This window comes from Hylobates moloch, unplaced genomic scaffold (assembly GCF_009828535.3).
Source record: "Hylobates moloch isolate HMO894 unplaced genomic scaffold, HMol_V3 SCAFFOLD_1, whole genome shotgun sequence".
NCBI lineage: Eukaryota > Metazoa > Chordata > Mammalia > Primates > Hylobatidae > Hylobates > Hylobates moloch.
This window is the reverse complement of record NW_026652276.1, coordinates 103,566,658-103,591,341: the sequence shown is the minus strand read 5'-3', so window position 1 is coordinate 103,591,341 and position 24,684 is coordinate 103,566,658. Positions and strand designations below refer to the sequence as shown.

At 55.4% G+C, this 24,684-nt stretch overlaps 1 protein-coding gene across 1 annotated transcript in view; it reads left to right on the top strand.

Moving 5' to 3' along the window:
- Positions 1-24,684, top strand: part of ELN (elastin) — a 39,221-nt gene that overhangs the window by 9,956 nt on the left and 4,581 nt on the right. The window contains exons 5-30 of the mRNA XM_058430840.1: positions 3,474-3,509; positions 4,899-4,991; positions 5,269-5,325; positions 5,409-5,459; positions 6,160-6,207; positions 7,511-7,582; positions 8,479-8,508; positions 8,987-9,058; positions 9,964-10,005; positions 10,431-10,490; positions 10,792-10,845; positions 12,631-12,714; positions 12,799-12,864; positions 13,617-13,703; positions 13,734-13,763; positions 15,253-15,306; positions 16,490-16,624; positions 16,861-16,902; positions 17,834-17,890; positions 20,168-20,323; positions 20,413-20,457; positions 20,649-20,747; positions 21,333-21,371; positions 23,253-23,324; positions 23,410-23,469; positions 23,721-23,795. Of these exons, the coding sequence (XP_058286823.1) occupies positions 3,474-3,509; positions 4,899-4,991; positions 5,269-5,325; positions 5,409-5,459; positions 6,160-6,207; positions 7,511-7,582; positions 8,479-8,508; positions 8,987-9,058; positions 9,964-10,005; positions 10,431-10,490; positions 10,792-10,845; positions 12,631-12,714; positions 12,799-12,864; positions 13,617-13,703; positions 13,734-13,763; positions 15,253-15,306; positions 16,490-16,624; positions 16,861-16,902; positions 17,834-17,890; positions 20,168-20,323; positions 20,413-20,457; positions 20,649-20,747; positions 21,333-21,371; positions 23,253-23,324; positions 23,410-23,469; positions 23,721-23,795 (1,716 nt within the window). The remainder of the gene's footprint in view (positions 1-3,473; positions 3,510-4,898; positions 4,992-5,268; positions 5,326-5,408; positions 5,460-6,159; positions 6,208-7,510; positions 7,583-8,478; positions 8,509-8,986; positions 9,059-9,963; positions 10,006-10,430; positions 10,491-10,791; positions 10,846-12,630; positions 12,715-12,798; positions 12,865-13,616; positions 13,704-13,733; positions 13,764-15,252; positions 15,307-16,489; positions 16,625-16,860; positions 16,903-17,833; positions 17,891-20,167; positions 20,324-20,412; positions 20,458-20,648; positions 20,748-21,332; positions 21,372-23,252; positions 23,325-23,409; positions 23,470-23,720; positions 23,796-24,684) is intronic.

Here is a 24,684-nt window from a genome sequence, read left to right as displayed (position 1 = left end):
ACGCAAGGCCTCGAAGCATTGACAGACAGCGAGGGAGCTGGGGAGGGAGGAGCCTACCCAGCTGGGAATGGGACAAGGAAACCAGGAATGGGACAAGGAAGCCAACGGGCAGGAGGAAGGAGGGAGGTGTGGACACGGATTAGCCTCCCAAGGATGAGTAGGCTGGGGCCAGGTCCCAGGGCTTCCAGGAACAAGAGGCTGGAAGCAGCTCCATGTCCTCCCTGTGTGAGGGCGTCTAGCATCTACCCTACATGTGCATGTGTGTTCACCCAGCTGTCCAGAGACTCCTCTCTGCAAAGGAGAGGCTGTTAGAGGCAATGTCAGGGATTGCTCCGGTTCCAGTGGCCTCCAAGCCTTACATGACCCTCGGGAGCTCAGACACAGATCCTCAGCCCCAGACTTCCCCTGAGTGGTCCCCTAGCCCTTGACCCCAGACCAATACCCCAGATCGCCCTGACCTTGATTCCATTCTGAGCCCTTCTCCTGACTCCAGACGGAGCACTGGTCTCAAGCTGAAGCTTAACCCCAGCCCAAGCCCTGAGCCTAATCCCAGGCTGAACCTTGACCCTGCTGACCCTGGTGCCACAGGACCCCCAATCCTGGCCTCAGGCCAAGCCCTGACCCCAAGCCCAAGCTGAGCACTGACCCTGGCTCCGGATAAGCTCCCCTCCTAATCTCAGGCCCCTTCCAGCTGTGTCCAGACCATGGAGTTTTCCAGTAAGAAGGTGTGGCCGGATCTATCCTGGCCTCACCCAAGGGGCTGGGATCTGCCACAAGGGTCCACTCTCAGCTCTGGGGAATGCACCCCCAGGAAGGAGGGTGGGGCAGGTTCCTCCGGGAAATACTGGTGGATAAGGAGCAGGTGGAGGAAACAGCGTCTCTCTCCAGATTGATGGCCCCTCGGCATGAGACGCTCCACATGTGACTTTGGCCGCCCCACACCCTGAGCTGTGTTGCCCTGGCTCAGAAGCCCAAGTCTCCAGGACACAGTTTAGATGTCCAAGAGCTCTTATGAAATCCTGATCGTTGATAATCCAAGTGCAAATGAATCTTCAAGACCCAGATTCCCCTGCGCTAAAAGTCCATCTGGGTTGTGAAACACCAGGGCTGGGGCCAGGAGAGGCGGGAGAACGGGGTGCCTGGGGTCTACAGGGCTCTATAAGGCCAAGAGACCCTGGGAACTTGCCACTTATCCCCACCAGCACCTATACCCTGTCTTCCTGGAGCAGGTGAGGGTTCTTAGCAGGGTCTTTGATGGTGGAGAGAGGACAGGGGAGATGATAGTGGCGCAGAGGTGTGGAGGTAGGTGTGTGCTTGGCCTAGAAAACCCACATTGAGGAGGTTGTGCCTGCAAAGCTGGAGGGTACATTCATTGATCCCACTAGCAGCAAGAGACACATAGCAGGTTGTGGTTAAACACCAGAGGAAAGACAGACAACTCCCTATGAAGTTCTAGGATGTGTAGTTGCAAAAGTGAAGCTTTTGTTAATGAAAGATTTAGGTTAGACTTCTGAAAGAACTTCCAGCTCAGGGTGAAGGAGTCAATCCAAAGGAAAGTCAGCGCATCTCCTTCCGATAAAAAGGGCAGTGTTTCCAGGCAAGGGGCTGGATTCCATGACCTCCCCGAAGACTCAGGGCTGCAAAAGGGTCGGCAGAGCCCCCATGGCACCCCCAGGGAAGCCCCCACATCCTGGCTGCCGGGACGTCCGGGCCTGCCCAGGCAGGATGGAATGGAGCACAGGCAGCGCGTGTCATGCTTGGGAACAATTAATCCCTTGGTGACAGAGGGTGGGTGGCCTGGCAGCTGCTTTTCCACGTGGGCGCCACCACAGGTCCAAGCTGGCCCTGCCCTGCCTCAGCTCTCAGGGGGGGACTGGGCAGCTGGAAGCCTGCACACCGCACACCCTGAGCACTAGCCAGAGGCCAGCCACCCACTGAGAGGGGCACGGGCAAGGACAAGAAGGGGCTGGGAGCACCCACTGTGCGCCCTGAGTAGGTTGCACACACTAGGTGCTTTCTGCACACGTGCTCACTGGTAGCAGGAAAGCAGGCGATATAATGGCCATTTTGTAGATGGCGAAAACTGAGCCTCATCGGAGAGGCAAATTGACCTGCTTGTGCTCATGGAGGCTGAGTAGCAGCAGCAGGGTCTGAATCTAGAACTCTCTCACTCCAGAAAGAAGGAGGTTGGAGCTGGCCAGGTCCCTGGACTCCCAGCTGTGGTCAGCCTCTCCCCGCTTTCTCCACCTTTCCAGGTGCTGGAATCTTTGGGGCATTTGGGGCAGGTGAGTGCAAAGGAAGGAGGGCAGGCAGAGACGGAAGTGGTCAGGCCACAGGACAGGATGCTCAGGTTGGGATCATGGAAAAAGGAAGATGGCCCCAGAGAAGCCGCCTGTCCCCGACTGCAGCCCCAGCCTCTTCTCACTTCCTGTGCAGCCCTCAGCTATCCCTCCCAGCCCCTCTGTGGACAGGAAAGGTCTGAGCATGTCCCTTGCCCTCTCAGAGCTCAGGAAACAGGCCTGGCTTGAGAGAAGCGACTGCCAGAGCTGGTGGGGCAGGGCCCGGGTGCTGGGAAGTGACTCCTGCCTGATCACCAGGCACTCCCGCCCGGAGGCAAAGATGCTTCTTATGTGAGGCTGGCTGAGTTTCAGAGGGGTCCAGCTCCCACTAGTAGGAAATGAGGGACGAGGAGTGGTTAGTAACGGAGACCACACCCAGGGAAAGGCAGGGGGGACTTCTCCAGGGTACAGCAGGCTCCATATTTGGGATCCATCCCTGGAGAGGACTCGCCCCTGAGGCTCAGGACTAGCACTTGTAGGAGAGATCATCCCATAATTAGAAACAAACCTGGCATGGTTGTGAACTCTGACCTGATGGCCCATTGGTGCTGGCCAAGGCAGTGGAATGTCTCCCGGAGCGGGAGACGAAGCGATTGGGCCCAGATGTGGGGAGGAGAGAGCCAGAGGGACCCATTTGGCGTCTCATAAACATCTTAGCAAGGAGGCTCCTGGGCTGCAGGGCAGGCTGGATGGAAAGACAGATGGGTAGTGGGGACGCAGGAGTTCCCCGATGCAGGTGAAGGGGAGGGGACTGAGTCAAGAGATATCTGCAAGGAAGCAGAAGAGAGACCTCACTGGCCTGGGGTGAGGTCTTGCTCATGGACTCTGCTCTGTCCCGGCCCTTGCTGAAAGCCCTGCTGAATCCTGTTAGCCAGCAGGGCTTCTAGGAGAAGCACAGGCCTGGCCCAGGCTTGTTAGGGATCGGAGCAATGACACCTGCACTGCACATAGTAGTCGCTCACTAAACTACCAGTGGATGCTATTTTATCAGGATCGACCCTGAGCATCACAGGCTTAGGGACCCGCCTAGGGACCTGAGTGGCTGATCACAGCACTGCCCTAACTCCAGGAGACCTTTCCCACTCTGGGCCTAAGAATGCTGCCTATACTCCTTTCTCTGTTTCCTATCCACAGGTCCCGGAGGGCTTGCGGGCGCTGGCCTTGGGGCAGGTGAGTGCTGACACCCAAGAAAGATACCCTTTGTGGGGACCAGCCCCTGAGCTCAACCCAGGGCTGGTATGCAGCACGGTCATGGAACAAGGGTGCAGGCCAGGTTCCGTCCTGGGCACTGATGGGGACTGATGCTGATACCAACTGCCCCAAGCAGCTGCCCAGGACATGAGGAAATCACAGCAGAGTACCTGGGTTCCTTTATAACATAGTAGTGAAGGCTGCATGGAGGAAGCCCCACAGACCAAGGAAGCCCAAGGGAGTCACTTAACTCAGCAGGGGTTCAGGAAGGCATTCTAGAGGAGGTGGGTGGGGGAATTTGACTCCAAAAGATCCATGCAGTTTTCAGGAAGGCTGAGGAGAGAGGATCACTTGAGCCCAGGAGGCTGAGGCTTCAGAGAGCTATGATCATGTCACTGCACTCCAGCCTGGGCGACAGAGAAAGACCTCATCTCTGTTGTTGTTGTTGTTGTTGTTGTTGTTGTTGTTGTTGAGACAGAGTCCTACTCTGTCACCCCGGCTGGAGTGCAGTGGCTCAATCTCAGCTCACTGCACCTGGTGCAGTTGATCTCAGCTCATCACAACCTCCACCTCCCGGGTTCAAGTGACTCTCGTGTCTCAGCCTCCCAAATAGCTGAGATTACAGGTGTGCGCCACCACACTCGGCTAATTTTTGTATTCTTAGTAGAGACAGGGTTTCACCATGTTGGCCAGGCTGGTCTCGAACTCCTGGCCTCAAGTGATCCACTCACGTTGGCCTCCCAAAGTGCTGGGATTACAGGCTCAAGCCACCGTGCCCAGCCACAAGACCCCATCTCTAAAGGAAAAAAAAAAAAAAGAGCCATGCAGTTTTGTCAAAGCTGTCTGACACATTAACCTCGGCACAGAATCTAGTTCTGATACTTAGGCACGGTGGCTCACACCTGTAATCCTAGCACTTTGGGAGGCTGAGATAGGCAGATGGCTTGAGCCCAGGAGTTTGAGAGCAGTCTGGGCAACGTGGTAAAATCTTGTCACTACAAAAAATACAAAAAAAAAAAAATTTGCCAGGCACAGTCGCATGCACCTGTAGTCCCACCTACTTGGAAGGCTGAGGTGGGAGGATTGCTTGAGCCTGGGAGGTTGAGGCTGCAGTGAGCCAAGATCGCACCACTGCACTCCAGCCTGGGTGACAGACGGAGACCTTGTGTCAAAAAAAAAAAAAAAAAAAAAAAAATCCAGTACTGGTGAGCAGTGCTCGCATCAATGTCCTGCAGGCATTGATGTCTGGCAGAGACCGGAAAAGCCTCCAATGTGCTTCCTGAATGGGGCACGGCCAGGCAGGGCCAGAGCGTAGGAGTCTTCATAGGTGTGGTAGCTCAGGACCTCACCCCATCCTCCCCTCCGCAGGGCTTGGCACCTTCCCTGCAGGTGCCTTTCCGGGGGCTCTGGTGCCTGGGGGAGTGGCTGACGCTGCTGCAGCCTATAAAGCTGCTAAGGCTGGTGAGTGGTGCTCTTTGGGACATGCCACAAGCCCTCTGGCTTCCAGGGGGCCCTCCACTTTGCAAAGAACCTTCCCTCAACTCAGGCTTGGGAGCCAGGTGGGTGGGATTGTCAGTTGCAATCTACTGGGGCTCAGGGAGGCAGCTAGCTGTGCCCAGTCTGAAGGTGAGTTAGTAATGGGACCAGACCTCAATGCTGGGCCCTCAGCATGCATCCCCAAGCCCTTCTGCCTCCCCACTGTTCCTTATGCAATGTCTCACCTGTCCTGGCTCTGTAGGCGCTGGGCTTGGTGGTGTCCCAGGAGTTGGTGTTGGTGGCTTAGGAGTGTCTGCAGGTAGGATGGCTATCCCCGAACTCCCTGGGTCAAAGTTGCAGGTCTGGGTGGAGCCAACTCTGATGCAGCCCCTTCTGTGCCAGGTGCGGTGGTTCCTCAGCCTGGAGCCGGAGTGAAGCCCGGGAAAGTGCCGGGTCAGTGCGGAATCCCCGGGGCTGGAGGACAGAGGGCAGGGAGGGGCAGAGGGCAGGGAGGAACAGAGCCCTCTCCACACCACTGCACTTGGGGAGGAAGGGCAGGGCCTGGCTTCAGTCGGGCAGAGAAACTAGCCAGGCTGGTGCCTGCGTCTGTGAAACAGGGAGGAGAGCCTGGCCCTTCTCCCAGGATCTTGGGGTAGAAAGAGACGGACCGGCTCTGTGGCAGGCTGTTGGGCGACAGATGGGGAAACTGAGGCTCAAAGAGGCGAGTCAGTGTGGAAGGGCCTGCAGCGAGTCCTGGCAGAGCTGGGGGAGCCCCGTGTCCTCTGACTCCCCATCTGGTACTCGTTCTGCTGCACCAAGCCCTTTAGGAAGTGACTTCAGGTTAAACAAAAGACTGCCTGAGTCTACACAGCAGGGAGGGACATCTGGAAGCTGTTAGCCAGAGGTGGGCTGGCCCAGCCATGTAAACAGGCTCCAGGAGACGGAGATAAATCCACACACCGAAGAGTTTGCAGATGACTTCCGAAACTCGTGGGAGGAGGGTTGTGGCCACCCCACGTCTGTCCCTGGCTGCCCCTGTCGGGCACAGAGGCTGTGGGTTTGAGGGCCTTGGAGATGCCTGGGTGGGAAGGGCCGGGGAGGGTTCCCCGAAGGCTGAGCTGCTGCTCATAACTTTGCTTTCTTTTGGCCACAGGTGTGGGGCTGCCAGGTGTATACCCAGGTGGCGTGCTCCCAGGCGCAGGTGAGGGCAAGGAGGGAAACAGGGACTCTATAGGAAGAAAGCAGCCAGGACGCAGTGGCTCATGCCTGTAATCCCGTTGCTTTGGGAGACTGAGGCAGGAGGATGGCTTGATGCCAGGAGTTTGAGACCAGTTTGGGCAACATAGTAAGGCCCTCGTCTCTACAAAAAACTTTAGCCAGGCATGGTGGTGTGCACCTGTAGTCCCAGCTACTCGGGAGGCTGAGGTGGGAGGATTGCTTGCGCCCAGAAGGTCCAGGCTGCAGTGAGCTATGATGGTGCCACTGCACAGCAGCCTGGGTGACAGAGCAAGATCCTGTCTGAAAACAAAGAAAAAGAAAAAAGAAAAGAAAAGCAGCCCCCTCAGCCTCCCTAGTACCCACCTCGCCTCCCCGAAAAGCAGAGGCCACCAGAAGCCCTGGGTCCTGACCTGAGCCATTTCTCCAAACTCCAAAGCTCAGGCTAACAACAGACATAAGGTCCCTGTCAGTCCGTTCATCCCCTAAAGGTCAATCAGCCTTCCTGCACCCCACCCAAGCCCTGATCCCAGGCACAGACCATCATCACAGCCCGAGGCGGGCTCCGGAGGACAGAGCCCAGTGTGACCAGCTATTTCCCAAAAGCTGTGAGTCACCAAGGGGCCACCCAATGAGTCTGCCCTGCAGGAGACCCTAAAGAGCTGCCCCTCACCCTCCTTTCCCCTGCCAGGGCCTGACCACCCCACCCAACATGTGACCTCCTGAATTCCCCCAAAAGCCCAGATTTAGGCTGTTTTGTGGGATTTGCTGACAGAGTGGCCCTTCCTCCCTCTCTCCCCCGCTATGCTGAAAGCCAAGGCTGCCCAGCCCCAGGAGAGACAGGAGAGGTGGAAGACGCTGGCATGGTCCCAGCTGTAGCTGGATGGCTGCTTTGGGGGCCTGGGTTATGAGCGAGAGCCCCAGAGAGCACGGGCCTCCCTGGTCTATGGGCGAGTGGCACCGCGCAGCAGCTGTCCCTCTCTTTACCTTTTCTGCGGAGGGTGGTCGAGACGGCTTTTGTGATTAACTCCAGCATAGAGATGAGGCTGACTGAGGCACAAGCTCACATGGCTGGGAAATAGGATTAAAACTCAGATCTTCTGACCTTGAGCCAGACAGGGAAGGAAAGTCAGCACTAAACAGGTCCTTTCTCCACCCACCCCGTGAGCGGTGCCTGTCACTGACAGTCGGTCCCAAGGGAGGTCAGCTGGGGGACCCAAGGAGGGGAGGGGTTCCCAGCAGGGCCTGCAAGGCCTGCCTTCTACACTCACTGCTTTGTCCCCCGGCAGGAGCTCGGTTCCCTGGTGTGGGGGTGCTCCCTGGAGTTCCCACTGGAGCAGGAGTTAAGCCCAAGGCTCCAGGTATGCAGCTGTCTGGACAGAGGGCTGATGGCAGGGACTCTCCAACCACCTCTGGCCCCGGGTGTGAAATGGGGTGGGATCCTGGACTGGCTCAGGGCCCTCTGGGTGACACCTTTTATGTTCCAGCCCTGGGCAGCCTAGTGCTGAAAAACCTCAGTGTGGCTGGGCACACTGGCTCACACCTGTAATCCCAGTATTTTGGGAGGGTGAGCTGGGAGGATCGCTTGAGCCCAGGAGTTAAAGACCAGCCTGGGCAACATAGCAAGACCTTATCTCTACAAAAACATGATTAAAAAATTAGCTGGACGTGGTCACACATACCTGTGGTCCCAACTACTCAGGAGGCTAAGACAGGAGGATCTCTTAAGCCCAAGAAATCAAGGTTGTCGTGAGCTATGATCACACCACTGCAATCCAGCCTGGGCAACAGAGAGAGACCCTGTTCCCCCCCCCAAAAAAAAAAGAAAGAAAAGAGGGCCAGATGCAGTGGCTCATGCCTGTAATCCCAGCACTTTGGGAGGCCGAGGTGGGCGGATCACCTGAGGTCAGCCTGACCAACATGGTGAAGCCCTGTCTCTACTAATAATACAAAAATTCGCTGGGCGTGGTAGCCTGCACCTGTAATCCCAGCTACTTGGGAGGCTGAGGCAGGAGAATCGCTGGAACCTGGGAGGCAGAGGTTGCGGTGAGTTGAGATCACGCCATTGCACCCCAGCCTGGGCGACAAGAGCAAAACTCCATCTCTGAGAAAAGAAACCCTAGAGTTCATGTGAGGGCAGCATGCGATGACTGGTCTGGGAAGAACTGGCCATTCCTTGGGCCTCCTGGCCCCTTGGTGCTGTCTGGCCCGGTGTCCACAGTGCCAGGGCTGCAGTGACAGCTTTTTATCATTACAGGTGTAGGGGGAGCTTTTGCTGGAATCCCAGGTGAGGCAAGGCTGGTGGGAGAAGCAGGGTGGCCAGCCAAGCAGAGGCTCTTGCCTTGGGAGGGGTTGGGCACCCAAGATCTCATCCAAGCCTGCCCAATTTCCCCCATACCTGCAGCGCCAGGCCTTGCAGTGGCTGTAGCACAAAGTGGCACCCATGCCAGGCCTGCTCCCCCCACTGGCATAGCAGCCCAAAGTCCAAAGGAGTCCAGAAAACCCTCCAGCCTGTGCCAAGGGCTGCAGGCCCGAACTGGGGCCCAGGCCCCAGGAGGGAGAGAATCCTGTAGCTTCCTGGAGGAAGTGACCTGTCACTGGGAATTTCTCAACTGACCCAAGATGGAGATTCAGGGAGTCCCTTGAAGCAGGATGGTTTCTGGATGCTGTAGCAAGCTCCTTCTGTCTAAGCAGAAAGTGCAGTGGGTGGCGGAGGGTTTGGAAGGGGCTGCTGGGACCTGAACTTGCTCTCTTTATTCCCACAGGAGTTGGACCCTTTGGGGGACCGCAACCTGGAGTCCCACTGGGGTATCCCATCAAGGCCCCCAAGCTGCCCGGTAAGTTAGAGGGACGGTTCAAGATGCACCACTCGGCCGGGTGCGGTGGTTCACACCTGTAATGCCAGCGCTTTGGGAGGCTAAGGCGGGCAGATCACTTGAGGTCAGGAGTTCAAGACTAGCCTGGCCAACATGGCAAAACCCCGTCCCTACTAAAGATACAAAAATTAGCCAGGTGTGGTGGCATAGGCCTATAATCCCAGCTACTGGGGAGGCTGAGGCAGGAGAATCTCTTGAACCCGGAAGGCAGAGGTTGCAGTGAACTAAAGTCGCTCCACTGCACTCCAGCCTGGGTAACAGAGTGAGACTCTCCTCCAAAAAAAGAAAAGAAGAAAAAAAAATGCACCACTCACTGCACCTCCCTGCACAGAAGTCAGCCTGGGTACAGGTGTCTCTGGTGGCAGGGAAGGGGTATTGAAGCCCCTGTATGGTCACCAGCCAAGGAGAGCATGGGAAAGTCATCTGCAGCTATTGGACTCACACACACACGCTCATGCACAGAGACTCATAGTCCCAATCTGAAGCTATTATGCTGATGGAAAGGAACACGGTTCATTGGAAAGATCCCTCTAACATCTACCCACTCGTGCTCCCGCCCCTACCTCTGCAATCAGCTTAGACAATAAGATGCTCTCCACTGAGGAGGGGGCGTAAGGAAAATACTCAGACTCCAGGGCCATGATGGAGCTTGAATTTGTAGGGGGATGAGTGTTCCATGGGCCTCGGGGGCAGAGGTGTCCTCTCCCTCCTCCGCCCAGTGCCTTTGCTCTCCTGGGAGCAGCTCAGGACCCTGATGTGAGAGGTCTCAAGCCTCAGCACCTGTGGGGGCAGATCTGTCCAGCCAGGTTGGTGGGAGCCCAGCAAGGCATGGGGCAGCCCCTGAGTTTGCTCTGTCCTCTCTCCAGGTGGCTATGGACTGCCCTACACCACAGGGAAACTGCCCTATGGTGAGTGAGACCCTTCTAGACTGTGAGCTTCCAGCTCTTTCCCTCTCCAGAGTCCTAGCAAGGGTGCTGTGCTTCCAGCCCTGGGCCAGGAGAGCACCTCGCTGGGGCAGGGTTGAGGTCTTGGAGTGGAAATCTCAGAAGGAAAGGGCATGGAATTTGGACTCAGCATGGGTCTCCATCCCTGCCCTCCCACCTATCAATAATGAGACCTTAAGTGAGCTGTGTTGCTTCTTTGAGCCTCTGTGTTCTCATCTGTAAAATGGACATAACAATTCCATACATGTGTTTGTATTTATTTTCACTCTGGCTGGGGGTGACAGGTGCAGACTCAGGACAGCTTGGGCCCCGAGGGCAGAGCAGGGGGAGGGGGAGGGCAGCAGTGGTGACGTCTGCACAGATGACCATCAAGCCTCTCTGTTTTGCAGGCTATGGGCCCGGAGGAGTGGCTGGTGCAGTGGGCAAGGCTGGTTACCCAACAGGGACAGGTAAGGAAAGCCTCACGTCACTTCCAGCCGAGGCAGCACTGATCTTCCAGGCTCCAGAGCCCTGGGGTGGGTGAGGTTCTCTCCTGAAAGCGGCAGCCCACCCTGCATCCAGACCCTGGTCCAAACCTGGAGCAGGATCCTGGGGGAGGAGTGGGGCAGCTCTGTCAGCCTCTGCCTGCTCTGATGCTCCCATGTATACCCACATGTCAGTGGATTGGCTCTCTCAGGGCTGGGAACAAGTGGGCTCTGGAGATACAGGAGCACTGTTTCAAGGTCTCTCCCCTCTGCTTCCTTCCCCCAGGGGTTGGCCCCCAGGCAGCAGCAGCAGCGGCAGCTAAAGCGGCAGCAAAGCTCGGTGAGTGCCCCTGGAGTCCCCACCTGGTGGCCTCCAGCCCCCTAGCCTCTCCATTCCCATTACTATTGAGAGCCTGCCTCCAAAGTGGCCCCTACTTACCCCCATTTACTCAAAATTTTCAACACCACCCATCTACCTATCCCTCCCTCCAACCATTCTTCCATGCATCCATGCATCCATTCATCCTTCCATCAATCTATTACTTTCTCCATCCCTCCCTCCATCCATTCCCATTCCTCCATGCATCCATCTATCCATCCATCCATTCGTCTACTCATCTACCCATCCATGCATCCATCCACTCATCCATCCATTCATTCATCCATCCATCTCTCCCTCCATCCATTAATCCATCCATCCATTCATCCATTCATCCATCCATCCATCCGTCCATCCATCCATTCCTCCAATATTCCTTCTTCATGTATTATCATACATTTTACTACTACTTCCTTCAACTATTAACTCATACAAACTACCCTCCATCGATTCTTCCATCCATCCATCCATCTGCCCATTCTTCCATGCATCTCTCCATCCATTCCTCCATGCACCCATCCATCCATTTCTCCATGCATGCATCCATCCATCCATCCATCCACCCATCCATCCATTCACCCATGCATTCATTCATTCATTCATTCATTCATTCATCCATTCTTTCCTCCATGCATTCATCCATGCCTCCTTCCTTCCCTCCCTCACTGCCTCCTCCCACCCATCCACCTCCTCCCACCCATCCATATCAGAGATCAGGGACAAACAAGAGTTCTCATAGAGAATACAGCCACTGTTGTGGGAGTCAAGAAATGGGAGGCATTTTTTTCTACCTGAGGAAAGTTAAAAAGGCTTCCCAGAGAAAGTGACATGTGATTCAGGCCTGAAAAATAAAGATGGAGCTTACCATGTGGTTAAAACAGGAAAGAGGAGGCCAAGCAGAGGGAATGGGTACCACGGTGGTTAGAAAGATAATTTTAGGTGGTGCATATATAAGCATTTAAAATATTTAATAGTTATGTATCAATTTAATGTGTACTATAAAAATGTTAACTCATTGCTCAGGCCAGTGCGCTCTTGGCTAGCATGACTGCAGATGGAACGTGGTATTCCTGTGCCCGTGCAGTGGGTGGAGTGGGCATCTGTCCCCTGCCCCAGGTAGTGCCCACCTCAGGGTCAGACCACTAGAGCTGAAGTCCTCCTTCATCCTCAGCCCCAGGGAAGCCCTTTCCTTATCTCCCCACCAGCCCGAGAGAGCAAGAATGTGGGGAGAAGCCTGGAGCTGGGCCTCCCAGTGGAGGCCCCGCAGGCCCCCCTCCCAGCACCCGAGGCTCCTTGGCCCCAGCGGCTGGTGGGGACAGCTGGAATGTGGGAGCGGGAGAGCAGGGCTGTGAGGGGCTGCCAGAGCCAAGCAGCCAGGCGCTTGGATTACAAACTTGGCTGCATCTTCGGAACACAGGGAGAGGAAGTCTTGAACATTCCTGCAGGGGCCCCTCTGGCCCAGGGAGCGGCCACTTGTGGTTTCTCAGTATGTGGCAGTGATTAGAATGGGATTTGTCTGAAAACATACAAGTCCTTTAATGAGCGTGTTGAAATGGACACTTTGGGGGAGATTCAAGGAACAGTGGAGTGGGGTGGGGGCCTCCCCAAACAGGCCCATCTGGAGACACCCGGGCCCCGTTCCTGGATAAGATCACACTGGTGAAAACGCCGGCATCTAAGTGGCCATCCTGCCTGTCCTCAGGAGGGCCCTTGGGAAACTACATTGCACTGTCCCCATCTCAACAGGTGCCGGAGGAGTCCTCCCTGGTGTTGGAGGGGCCGGTGTTCCTGGTGTGCCTGGGGCAATTCCTGGAATCGGAGGCATCGCAGGTAACATCTGTCCCAGCAGGGGGCGGGTGTGTCCTTGAGACGGCCACAGGGCAAGGACCTCACCCTCTGTGGCTGTGTTTTCAGGCGTTGGGACTCCAGCTGCAGCTGCAGCAGCAGCTGCAGCAGCCGCCGCTAAGGCAGCCAAGTATGGTGAGTGCCTCCCAGGGTGGCAAGCCCACGGCTCAGGCCCCTGCATAGACCTCGGAGACCCTAGCCCTAAAGCCAGATGGACTTGGCCTTTGTCCCTTCCCAAATATGCATTGTTCATGCCTCCTTACCTTTGCTCCTTCTGATCACTCTACCTGAGATGCCATCTCTATTGTTTTGCCCTGATTAACTCAGCAGAGGGAGAGGACCCTGCAGAGGGGACCTGGCTCCTCCCACTCCATCCCCGCCAGGGCCAGCCCACAGGTGTCTGCTGCATCAACTAAATGGGTGCCCAGTGGCGAGAATTCTGACTGTGCTTTAGAAATAGATCACATTCGAGCTATGCACAGTGGCTCACGCCTGTAATCCCAACAATTTGGGAGGCTGAAACCAGGAGTTTGAGACCAGCCTGAGCAACATACTGAGACCCCAACTTTCCAAAAATTATTTAAAAATGATCTAGGCATGGTGGCACATGCCTGTGGTCCCAGCCACCTGCGAGGCTGAGGTGGGAGGATTGCTTGAGCCTAGTAGTTCAAGGCTGCAGTGAGCTATGATCATGCCACTGCACTCCAACCTGGGTAAGTGAGAATTTGGTTCAAAAAAAATGATGAGTAGGATCCATGCAGAGGAAATGTCAACCCACCTGCATTCCTGCACTTAGGACCAACTGTCACTTCCATACTCTACTAACCACCCTTCGAGCCCCTCTGAGGTTCCCATAGGTTAGGAGAACAATGCTTTTTCTTCCACAGGAGCTGCTGCAGGCTTAGTGCCTGGTGTCCCAGGAGCTGGCGTTCCAGGTGTTGGTGTCCCAGGAGCTGGCATTCCAGTTGTCCCAGGTGCTGGGATCCCTGGTGTTGGGATCCCAGGTGCTGGGATCCCAGGTGTTGGGGTTCCAGGTGAGCTGGGCTGTGTGTGTGTGTGTGTGTGTGTGTGTGTGTATATATAAGAGAGAAATACTAGGACTATTGCCAAAATTTTTGCATTCTCCCTAACACCGTAACCATCTGCCCATACCCTTGACCACGTCTCATCCCCTCATCTTCTCTTCCTTGGGCTATACCAATCTCCTAATTAGCTTCTAATCAGTATCATATTTTCCAATTGACCTTCTGGCTATCAGTGTTCTCTGGGGGGCAGGAACCATGTCTTTTTCAACTCCATGTTCCTAGCCCTTAGCTGAGTAGGTGTTCAGTTTATGGTGGATAAAACGATAAGTGGGTGGATAGATGGATAAGTGGATAAATGGGTGGGTGGATGGATGAATGGGTGGGTGGATGGATGGATGGGTGGATGGATGGATGGATGGGTGGATGGGTGGGTGGGTGGGTGGATGGATGGATGGGTGGATGGGTGGGTGGGTGGGTGGATTGATGGATGGATGGATGGATGGATGGATGGATGGATGGATGGATGGATGATGGATGGATGGATGGATGGATGGATGGATGGATGGATGGATGGATGAATGGATAAGTGGATGGATGAATGGGTGGCTAGATGGGTAGGTGAGTGGATGTGTGGGTGGATGGGTGGGTGATGGATAGATGAGTGGATGGATGGGGGCGTGGATGGATGGGAGGATGGATAGAAGAATGGATGAATGGGTAGATGGATGGGGGATGGATGGATGGGAGGCTGGATGAAAGAACGGGTGGATGAATGAGCACATGGTTGGAGGGGCAGATGAATAGATGGGTGGGTGGAACAGTGGGCAGGCAAATGCAAAATGGATGGTTGGCTAGATGGTTAGACGAATGGATAGATAGGCAGATAGGATAAGTTGGCAGATAGATGAGTGGACAGAGAGTTAGGTGGTTGAGTGGGTGGATTGAGATCCAAGGATAGACAGACAAATGGACAGTCGGGAGCGGTGGCTCATGCCTATAATCTCAGCACTTTGGGAGGCCAAGGTGGGCGGATCATCTGAGGTAAGGAGTTCGAGACCAACCTGGCCAATATGGTGAAACCCCATCTCCACTAAAAATGGAAAAAAATTAGCCAGGCATGGTGGTGGGTGCCTGTAATCCCAGCTACTCGGGAGGATGAGGCAGGAGAAGTGCTTGAACCGGGGAGGTGGAGATTGCAGTGAGCTGAGATCGCACTATTGCACTCCAGCCTGGGCAACAGACTCCATCTCAAAAAAAAAAAAAAAAAAGATAAATGGACAGGTATAGAGGTGGGTCGTTGGGTAGATGGATGATGGGAGTGGCTGGGTATACAGATGGGCAGGTGGGTGGACATCAGTGCATAAATGGATGTGTAGCCAACTCTATGTTGGCGTGAAAGGAGATGGCCCAACACACAGATGAGTAGACAGAGGGGTACATACTACACAGCTCTCCTCCAATCTCTCCTGAGCATTTGTGTCCCTCTTGGTCTCTCCAGGTGTTGTGTCACCAGAAGCAGCTGCTAAGGCAGCTGCAAAGGCAGCCAAATACGGTGAGTGCTATGCTGACAGCTCTGCCCCACCCTGTCCTGGCCTTTACTTGCCAGAACTAAAGGACTCTCCTCTACTTGCCCAGAGAAGGGAAGTGACTTGCCCAGGGTCACCGAGCAAGTCACCAGCAGGCCTCAGGACAATGTCTCCCCCATTTGTCTCCCACCACAGGGCCATGGGGCTGAGTGGTGGGGAAGTCCCAGGATGGCATTCCCAGTGGGGACAGTGACCCTGACCCTCCCTACTCTGGCCAAGGCCCTCTCAGAGGAGCCCAAAACTGCCTGGGGATGTGGATTCTGCCAATAGTCTCTCTGCATCCAACAAAGGGGGTCTTCCCGAAGTGCTCAGAGAGGAGAGGGGCCGGAGGAGGACTGAAGAGTGTCAGTAAAGGCTTCATGGTGGGGCTGGGTGCGGTGGCTCACACCTGTAATCCCAGCATTTTGGGAGACCAAGGTAGGAGGATTGCTTGAGGCCAGGAATTAGAGACCAGCATGGGCAAAATAGCAAGACCCTGTCTCTACATAAAATGTAAAAATTAGCTGGGCATAGTGGCATGCGCCTGTTTGTTCCAGCTACTTGGGAGGTCAAGGCAGGAGGATTGCTTGACGCCAGGAGTTTGAGACCAGCCTGGGCAACATAGCAAGACCCCATCTCTACAAAAAATAAAAAATAAATGAAAAATTTTAAATTTTTTAAAAAAAAATTTTTTTTTTTTTTTGAGATGGAGTCTCGCTCTGTCACCCAGGCTGGCGTGCAGTGGCATGATCTCCACTCACTGCAAGCTCCGCCTTCTGGGTTCAAGTGATTCTCCTGCCTCAGCCTCCCATGTAACTGGGATTACAGGTGCCCGCCACCACGCCCGGCTAATTTTGTATTTTTAGTAGAGATGGGGTTTCACCATATTGGCCAGGCTGGTCTCAAACTCCTGACCTCAGGTGATCCACCTGCCTCAGCCTCCCAAAGTGCTAGGATTACAGGCATGAGCCACTGCGCCCGGCCCCACATTTTTTTTTAAAGGCTTCATGGTGGAGGCTGCTGGGGACCCAGGCATCCCAGTTTTCTGTCTTTTATGGACAAGGCCTGGGGGAAATTTACATCCTCTTTCCCAATCCATCAGCATCCCTCAGAGCCCGCCCAGCCTCTCTCACTGAGCTTCTTTTCTACTTGGCTCCCTTCCCTCTGCAGGGGCCAGGGCCGGAGTCATTCCTACTTACGGGGTTGGAGCTGGGGCCTTTCCGGGCTTTGGTGTCGGAGTCGGAGGTATCCCCGGAGTCGCAGGTGTCCCCGGAGTCAGAGCTGTTCCAGGAGCTGCCATTTCCCGTGAGCCTTAGTCACATCTGGGGACATGGGTTGAGAAGCGATGGGGGCTTCTTGTCTGCTCGGCTCTGCAGGGACAGTGGGGACTGTAGATCGGGCTTGAATGTGCTCAGGGAGGAGTTGGGGGAGAAGAAGGGAAGTCGTATCCATGCCTTACAGGGCAGAAGAGCTTTAAACATGGCTTGGAGGAGACCCAGGCAAGGCTTCTGAGGGTCTCTTTCTTTCTCGTTTCCTTGTAGCCGAAGCTCAGGCAGCAGCTGCCGCCAAGGCTGCCAAGTACGGTAAGTGCCCCTGCCCTGCGTGTCCCCAAGCCCTGCTCTCCCGCGGGGCTCAGGGTCCAACCTCAGGGCAAACTGGCTCCCAGGCCTCCAGGACTGAAATGGCCTGGACCAAGGTCACGAGGCCCCTGCCCCATCTTCCAAAGCCACACTCCACTCTTACTGTCCTTTTCAGATGCCCCCTGTTAGGACTGTTGGTGACCTGCTCATCACCCCACCCCCCAACCCCCATCCCCAGAATTGAAGGTGCCTGGCCGGGTTGGGTGGCTGACGCCTATAATCCTAGCACTTTGGGAGGCCGAGGCAGGTGGATCCCTTGAGGCCAGGAGTTCGAGACCAGCCTGGCCAACATGGTAAAACGCTGTCTCTACTAAAAATACAAAAATTAGCTGGGCATGGTGGTGGGCACCTATAGTCCCAGCTACTTGGGAGGCTGAGGCAGGAGAATGACTTGAACCCAGGAGGTAGAGGCTGCAGTGAGCAGAGATTACACCATTGCACTCCAGCCTGGGTGACAGAGCAAGACTCCGACTCTAAAAATAAAAAAAGTAAAAATAAAAAGAATTGAAGGTGCCAGGAAGCCATTCTCTTCTTCCCCCGATTCTCCCACCCACCCTTGCTCCCCCAAAAAGTGAGCACTGGGAGGGGTGAGGCTGAAAGTTCTCCACTCCCCCAGGTGCTGCAGGAGCAGGAGTGCTGGGTGGGCTGGTGCCAGGTGCCCCAGGTGTAGTCCCAGGTGTGCCAGGCATAGGAGGAGTGCCAGGTGAGCTGTGTCTCCAGCCCAGAGATGGGTTTGGTTTGTCTCATGGAAGGGTCCCTGGAGTTGACCAAGGTCGACTGCACCATTTTACAAACGGGAAGACTGAGCCTAGAGATGGGAAGCAGGGAGGGGTGCGAAAGACCACTCCCTCACCCCTTCTCTTCACACCTCCAGGAGTGGGGGCCCCAGCAGCTGCAGCTGCTAAAGCAGCCGCCAAAGCCGCCCAGTTTGGTAAGTCCCCTTCACCTCCGCCATCGGCTCACAGAGAACTGCTTTCTCCTGTGCCCTGCTCTGGGGTCTGACTGCCCAGCTACCTGTTCCTTTCCACCCCACTTAAGCTGTCACATTCTGGGGTGGGCTCTCCTTAGACCTTTTGGCCCACTTATGAATGACCTCTAGGAGTGTGGGTGACGTTTCTGATTAGGGAAGCAGGGTGAGCAGTGTGAGCCTCCCTGTTCCTAAAGCCCCTGGTGCCTCCCAGGCTACTGGGGACCTGACCTCATGCTGAGCTCCAGCTCCCCTTGAGGGACTCCAGTTCTCCTCCTTCTCCTCCTCTTTCTCCTTCTCCTTGTGCTCCTCTTCCTTCTTCTTCTTCTTTCTTCTCCTCCTCCTTCTCCTTCTCCCTCCTCCTCCTCCTTCTCATTCTTCTTCTCCTTCCTCTTCTTCTTTCTTCTTCTCCTCCTGCTTCTTTTCCTTCTCCTCCCTCCTCCTCCTTCTTCTTCTCCTCCTCCTTCTCCTCCCTCCTCCTCCTTCTTCTCCTCCTCCTGCTTCTCCTTTCTTCTCCTTCTTCTTTCTTCTTCTTCCTCTTTTTCTCCTTCTTGTCTCTTCTTCCTTCCCCTTCTTCTTCTTCTTCCTCCTCTTCTTCTTCTTCTTCTTCTTCTTCCTCTTCATCTGCTCCTTCTTCTTCTTTCTCCTCCTTCTTCTCTTCTCCTTCTTCTTTCTTCTCCTCCTTTTCCTCCTTCTTCTTTCTTCTCCTTCTTCCTTTTTCTTGAGATAGGGTCTAGTTCTGTCACCCAGGATGGGGTACAGTGCCACAATCATAGCTCACTGCAGCCTCAACCTCCCAGGCTCAAGCAATCTACCTGCCTCTGCCTCCCAAGTAGCTGAGACCACAGGTGACCACCACCATGCCTGGCTAATTTTTCAATTTTTTTGTAGTGACAGCGATCTCACTATGTTGCTCAGGCTGGTCTCAAACTCCTGGGCTAAAGCGATCCTCCCGCCTCTGCCTCCCAAAGTCCTGGGATTACAGGCGTGAGCCACCACACCCGGCCTGCAGTACTTCTTGTTCTCCATCTCTTGCTACATTTGAGGGCCACCCTGGCAGCCCCAGGTGCCCACACTTTTCTGAACATGGCAAATTGTGGCAGCTCCAATTGTAGAGCTCAACTGTTATGTCAAGCCCTGGGCATGGGGTCTGTAGGCCTTGGCCTTAGGGACCTGTGGGCTGAAAGGTCCAGATCAGAATCTCTAGGACTGAATAGGCCAGAGAGCATTTCAACTGCAGGTCTGCTGAGCCCCAAATTTTCACACAGCGATCTTTATTATTTATTTATTTGAGACAGGTTCTCACATTGTCGCCCAGGCTGGAGTGCAGTGATGCCGTCATAGCTCACCGCAGGCCTCAAACTCCTGGCTTAAGCGATTCTTCCCCTTTAGTATCCCTAGTAGCTGGGGCTACAGGCACATGCCACCATGCCCAGTTTAAAAAAAAAAAAAAATTTTTTATGCGATCCTCCCACGCTGGCCTCTCAAAGTGCTGGGATGACAGGCACGAGCCAACGTGCCTGGCCTACAAACAATCTTACAGAGTTGATTTTATTTTTCCCATTTTACAGATGTGGAAACTGAGGTTCCCGGAGCTTAAGTAACTTGCCTACAGTTGCACAGCTAAGCAGTGGCTGAGCTGAGATTTGAACCCAAAGCCTTTCTGTCTTACGAAGCCCCTTATATAATGTAAATCTGCCTCCATCAGCCTCAAATCTCCAAGAGGTCCTTGTCACTGAAAAGGTTAAGAACTCCTGGCCAGATGCAGCAGTTCACAACTATAATCCCAGAACTTTGGGAGGCCGAATCGGGTGGATCTCCCGAGGTCAGGAGTTCAAGACCAGCCTGGCCAACATGGTGAAACCCTGTCTCTACTAAAAATACAAAAAATTAGCCAGGCATGGTGGTGCACACCTGTAGTCCCAGCTACTCAGGAGGCTGAGGCAGGAGACTCGCTTGAGCTCGGGAGGTGGTGGTTGCAGTGAGCCGAGATCACGCCATTGCACTCCAGTCTGGGTGATAGAGTGAGACTCTGTCTCCAAAAAAACAAAGTTATGAACTCCTGAGCCTGCACACACTTCATATTAGGGATGAGGAAGCTGAGGCCCAGCAAGGGAAAGTAACTGATCCAGGATCACACAGCAAATCTATGCCAGGGCCGAGGCTCCAGCCCTCTTTCCATAAGCTTCTGTCCTCTTTGATCGGGCCTTGGTTAATGATCAGCTCTTCTCAATCTTGCAGGGTTAGTTCCTGGTGTTGGCGTGGCTCCTGGTGTTGGCGTGGCTCCTGGTGTCGGCGTGGCTCCTGGTGTCGGCGTGGCTCCTGGAGTTGGTGTGGCTCCCGGAGTTGGTGTGGCTCCTGGAGTTGGTGTGGCTCCTGGCGTTGGCATTGGCCCTGGTGAGTTTCATGACTCAATGAGCCTGAGGGGCCCCCGAAGCCTCCATGGGCCCTGCCTCCATCTCTAATCCCCTCTCTCCCTCCCCCAGCTGCAGCAAAATCCGCTGCCAAGGCGGCTGCCAAAGCCCAGCTCCGTGAGTGCCTCGCCCACCTTTCTCTCCTCTCCCCAAAGATCCCAGAGCTGGTTAGGGGCAACGGCCAGGGAGGAGGCCGCTGCTTGGATCTGGGCCCCTTCCTTTGGGACTAGGCTCAGCTCCCTGGGCACGACACCTCCTTAGGGGCATGCTCCCTGCCTGCTGTCGCCACCACTGCCCTCTGTCTGCAGGAGCTGCAGCTGGGCTTGGTGCTGGCGTCCCTGGACTTGGAGTTGGCGTTGGCGTCCCTGGACTTGGAGTTGGTGCTGGTGTTCCTGGCTTCGGGGCAGGTGCAGATGAGGGGGTTAGGCGGAGCCTGTCCCCTGAGCTCAGGGAAGGGGATCCCTCCTCCTCCCAGCACCCTCCCCAGCACCCCCTCACCACCCAGGGGTGCACAGTAAAATCCTTGTTAGGTTCTCCTAAGCATCTGGGGAGGAGAGCAGACCAGGCCAAGGGACCCCAGGCTGCCCAATTGTAGAGTATCTGCCTCCTCAGTAGAGGGGTGGCAGGGCTCCAGACTGAGAAAAACCCTGCCCTCCACCCAGGGAAGGAGCAGGTAGATCAGCCTGGCTCCTCTTCAGCAGTGCTCTGTGGCCAGAGGACCACTAGGAACTCCAATTCTTCACCGGCTGGTTACTGAGCCCCGCTCTGTGCCCAGCCTCAGGCAGGCCATGCTAGGCCTGGGGAGAGAAGGAGGGGGCAGACGGAAGGCAGAGGCACTGTTCAGCCCTAAAGCTCTGTGCCTGTACAGCTTCAGGGCTTTGAGGAAGCAATAGAGGCCAAGGAAGTCAGGGAGGGCTCCCTAGAGGAGGCGGCAGAACTCCCAGGCACAGAGCTCTGCTCCTGACCACCCCCCAACTTTTCTTTCTCCCCAGTACCTGGAGCCCTGGCTGCCGCTAAAGCAGCCAAATATGGTGAGTGCACCCCACAACCACTTGTGGCTCCCTTGCCACCACACCATCCCTGACAGCACAGGACTGGGGTGGTCACAACAGAAAAAGGCAGTTTCGGCCAGGCGCGGTGGCTCACGCCTGTAATTCCAGCACTTTGGGAGGCCGAGGCGGGCAGATCACCTGAGGTCAGGAGTTCCAGACCAGCCTGACCAATATGGTGAAACCCCATCTCTACTAAAAACACAAAAATTAGCCAGCCATGGTGGTGGGCGCCTGTAATCCCAGCTACTCAGGAGGCTGAGGAGGAGAATCGCTTGAACCCAGGAGATGGAGGCTGCAGTGAGCCGAGATCACACCACTGCACTCCAGCCTGGACGACAGAGCGAGACCGTGTCTCAAAAAAAAAAAAAAAAAAAAAAAAGAAAAGAAAAGAAAAAGAAAAAGGCAGTTTCTAGGAACATTTATGACAGTTTAAAAACCTGGCCCCTGCCCACTAAATGCTTATGGTGACTTCAACCCCTGTGACCACCAAAAACACCCTTGAAATCCCAGTTGCCCCCCAGGAGGCAATTCCACTGTCCCTAAGCTTGCTCTGACCCTGACAGTTTCATGGTCCCTGCGTCCAGGAAGGGACTGGGCCTGCTGTGGGTATGAGGAGTTTGGGCAGTCTCTGCCTCCACCCCAGCTCTCTGGCCCGAGCAGAGGAGCTGGTATTCCTCATCTGGGCACCCCCAGCCCCCGCCCACCTTCCTGTCCTGCCAGCAGGACTGCTCCCGCCACAAGCCAGCCCAGAGGACGTGGCAGTCCCACAGCCTCTGCACTTGGCGCTCTGGCAGCCCCGCCTGGCCAGACCCACGCTGTCTGTAGCCCCTGCATTCCTGGCCTCCTGTGAGCAGAGTTGGGGGGAGGTGGAAGACTCCCGCAGGGATCCACCAACCAGCTGGGCAGGTCCACTTGGGGCCAGTTTCGACCTCGGAAAAATCCTGGCTTCCTCAGCGCCGACCACCAGCGGCCCTGGCCTCCTCCCCTGCTCACTGCTGACTGCTTGGCAGGCCTGAGTCAACAGACATTGCCTGGGAAACAGAGTGACGTCACGTGGTGGAGCCGCGAAGGGCGCAGGCTCCCTAGCCACTTCCCGTCCCTGAAGCCCTGAGCACACTGCTTAACCTCTGCTCTGCCTCAGCGTTCTCATCTGCAAAATGGGAATGACAATAGTGCCTACCTTTCCTGCTGCAATGCATAAAAAATGGACTGCTAAGTGTGAAGCATTCAGAATGTTAAGTGCCTGCTGTAGGTACTATTGCCGTTGTTTGTTTGTTTTGACAGAGTCTTGCTCTGTTGCCCAGGCTGGAATGCAGTGGTACGATCTTGGCTCACTGCAGCCTCCATCTCCCGGGTTCAAGTGATTCTCCTGCCTCAGCCTTCCAAGTAGCTGAGATTACAGGCGCCCGCCACCACGCCTGACTAATTTTTGTATTTTTAGTAGAGACAGAGTTTCACCGTGTTGGCCAGGCTGGTCTCAAACTCCTGACCTCAGGTGATCCACTAGCCTCAGCCTCCCAAAGTGCTGGGATTACAGGCGTGAGCCACCGCACCGGCCTACAAAAGAACTTTTAAGGCCAGGCACAGTGGCTCACACCTTCAGGAGGCTAAGGCAGGAGGATCGCATGAGCCCAGGAGTTGGAGGCTGCAGTGAACTATGATTGTACCACTGCACTCCAGCCAGGGTGACAAAGCAAAACCCCATCTCAAAATGAAACAAAACAAGGACTGGACTTCCTGTCCACTGCTCCTCCACTGTGTCACATGGCGCCTGCCACCTGTCTGCTTGCCTTGTGTTCCTGGGGCAGGGAGACCCATCGTTCAGAAATGGAACACTCATTTTCCCTCCTCTCCCCGCAGGAGCAGTAGGGCCTGGGGTCCTTGGAGGGGTCGGGGCCCTCGGTGGAGTAGGCATCCCAGGCGGTGTGGTGGGTGAGTTGAAAGCCCAGGAGGGGCGGGGTGGGGAGGGAATCTAACCAGTACAGAGTCCCTCCCTGAACTCGGTCTGTGTTCCCAGGAGCCGTACCCGCTGTCCCTGCTGCCGCAGCCAAAGCTGCTGCCAAAGCCGCCCAGTTTGGTGAGCACTGGGTGGAGGTGGGAGCTGCCGCCAGGCCCCCAGGCCCCCGGGGTGTGGGAGGAGCTTCTGACCAGGCACTGTAGACTCAGACTCCCTGCCCCAGACACCTCCTGGCCCCACTGTGCCATTAAAGGCCGGAGGAGAGCTCAGGCTCCACCTGGGTCCCTAGAGGACACCTCCACCCTCCACAGGCTGAGGCTTCAGTCCCACCTTTCTGACCAGCGGAGTCTAATGCTCAGCTGTCTCCACAGGCCTAGGGGGCGCCGCTGGGCTCGGAGGACTCGGAGTAGGAGGGCTTGGAGTCCCAGGTGTTGGGGTCCTTGGAGGTGAGAGTTGTTCTGAAATCAGTGAGTGTGTGGGGTGTGCGTATGCGAGACAGAGATGGAGACAGAGACAGAGACTTTCTTTCCCACCCCTGCCACGTCTTTGCTCAAGATGTCCTCTTGGCCAGGTGCAGTGGCTCATGCCTGCAATCCCAGCACTCTAGTAGGCCAAGGTGGGCGGATCACTTGAGGTCAGGAGTTTGAGACCAGCCTGGGTGACATGGTGAAACCTCATCTCTACCAAAAATACAAACATTAGCCAGGGGTGGTGGTGGGCACCTGTATTTCCAGCTACTTGGGAGACTGAGGCCAGAGGATCGCTTGAGCCCAGGAGGCAGAGGCTGCAGTGAGCTGAGATGGTACCACTGCCTTCCAGCTTGGGCAGCAGAGTGAGACTCTGTCATACTAAAAAACCTCAAGACTAAGACACCCAGAAAGAAAAAGAAAAGAAAAGAGGCCAGCCATGGTGGCTCATTCCTGTAATCCCAGCACTTTGGGAGGCCGAGGTGGGCGGATCACCTGAGGTCAGGAGTTCGAGACCAGCCTGGCTAACATGGGCTCCAGCGACTCCAGCAATGTCTCTACTAAAAATATAAAAATTGGCCGGGCGCGGTGGCTCACGCCTGTGATCCCAGTACTTTGGGAGGCCAAGGCGGGCAGATCACGAGGTCAGGAGATCAAGACCATCCTGGCTAACACGGTGAAACCCCGTCTCTACTAAAAAATACAAAAAATTAGCCAGGCATGGTGGTGGGCGCCTGTAGTCCCAGCTACTCGGGAGGCTGAGGCAGGAGAATGGCGTGAACCCGGAAGGCAGAGCTTGCAGTGAGCCAAGATCGCGTCACTGCACTCCAGCCTGGGCAACAGAGGGAGACTCCATCTCAAAAAAAAA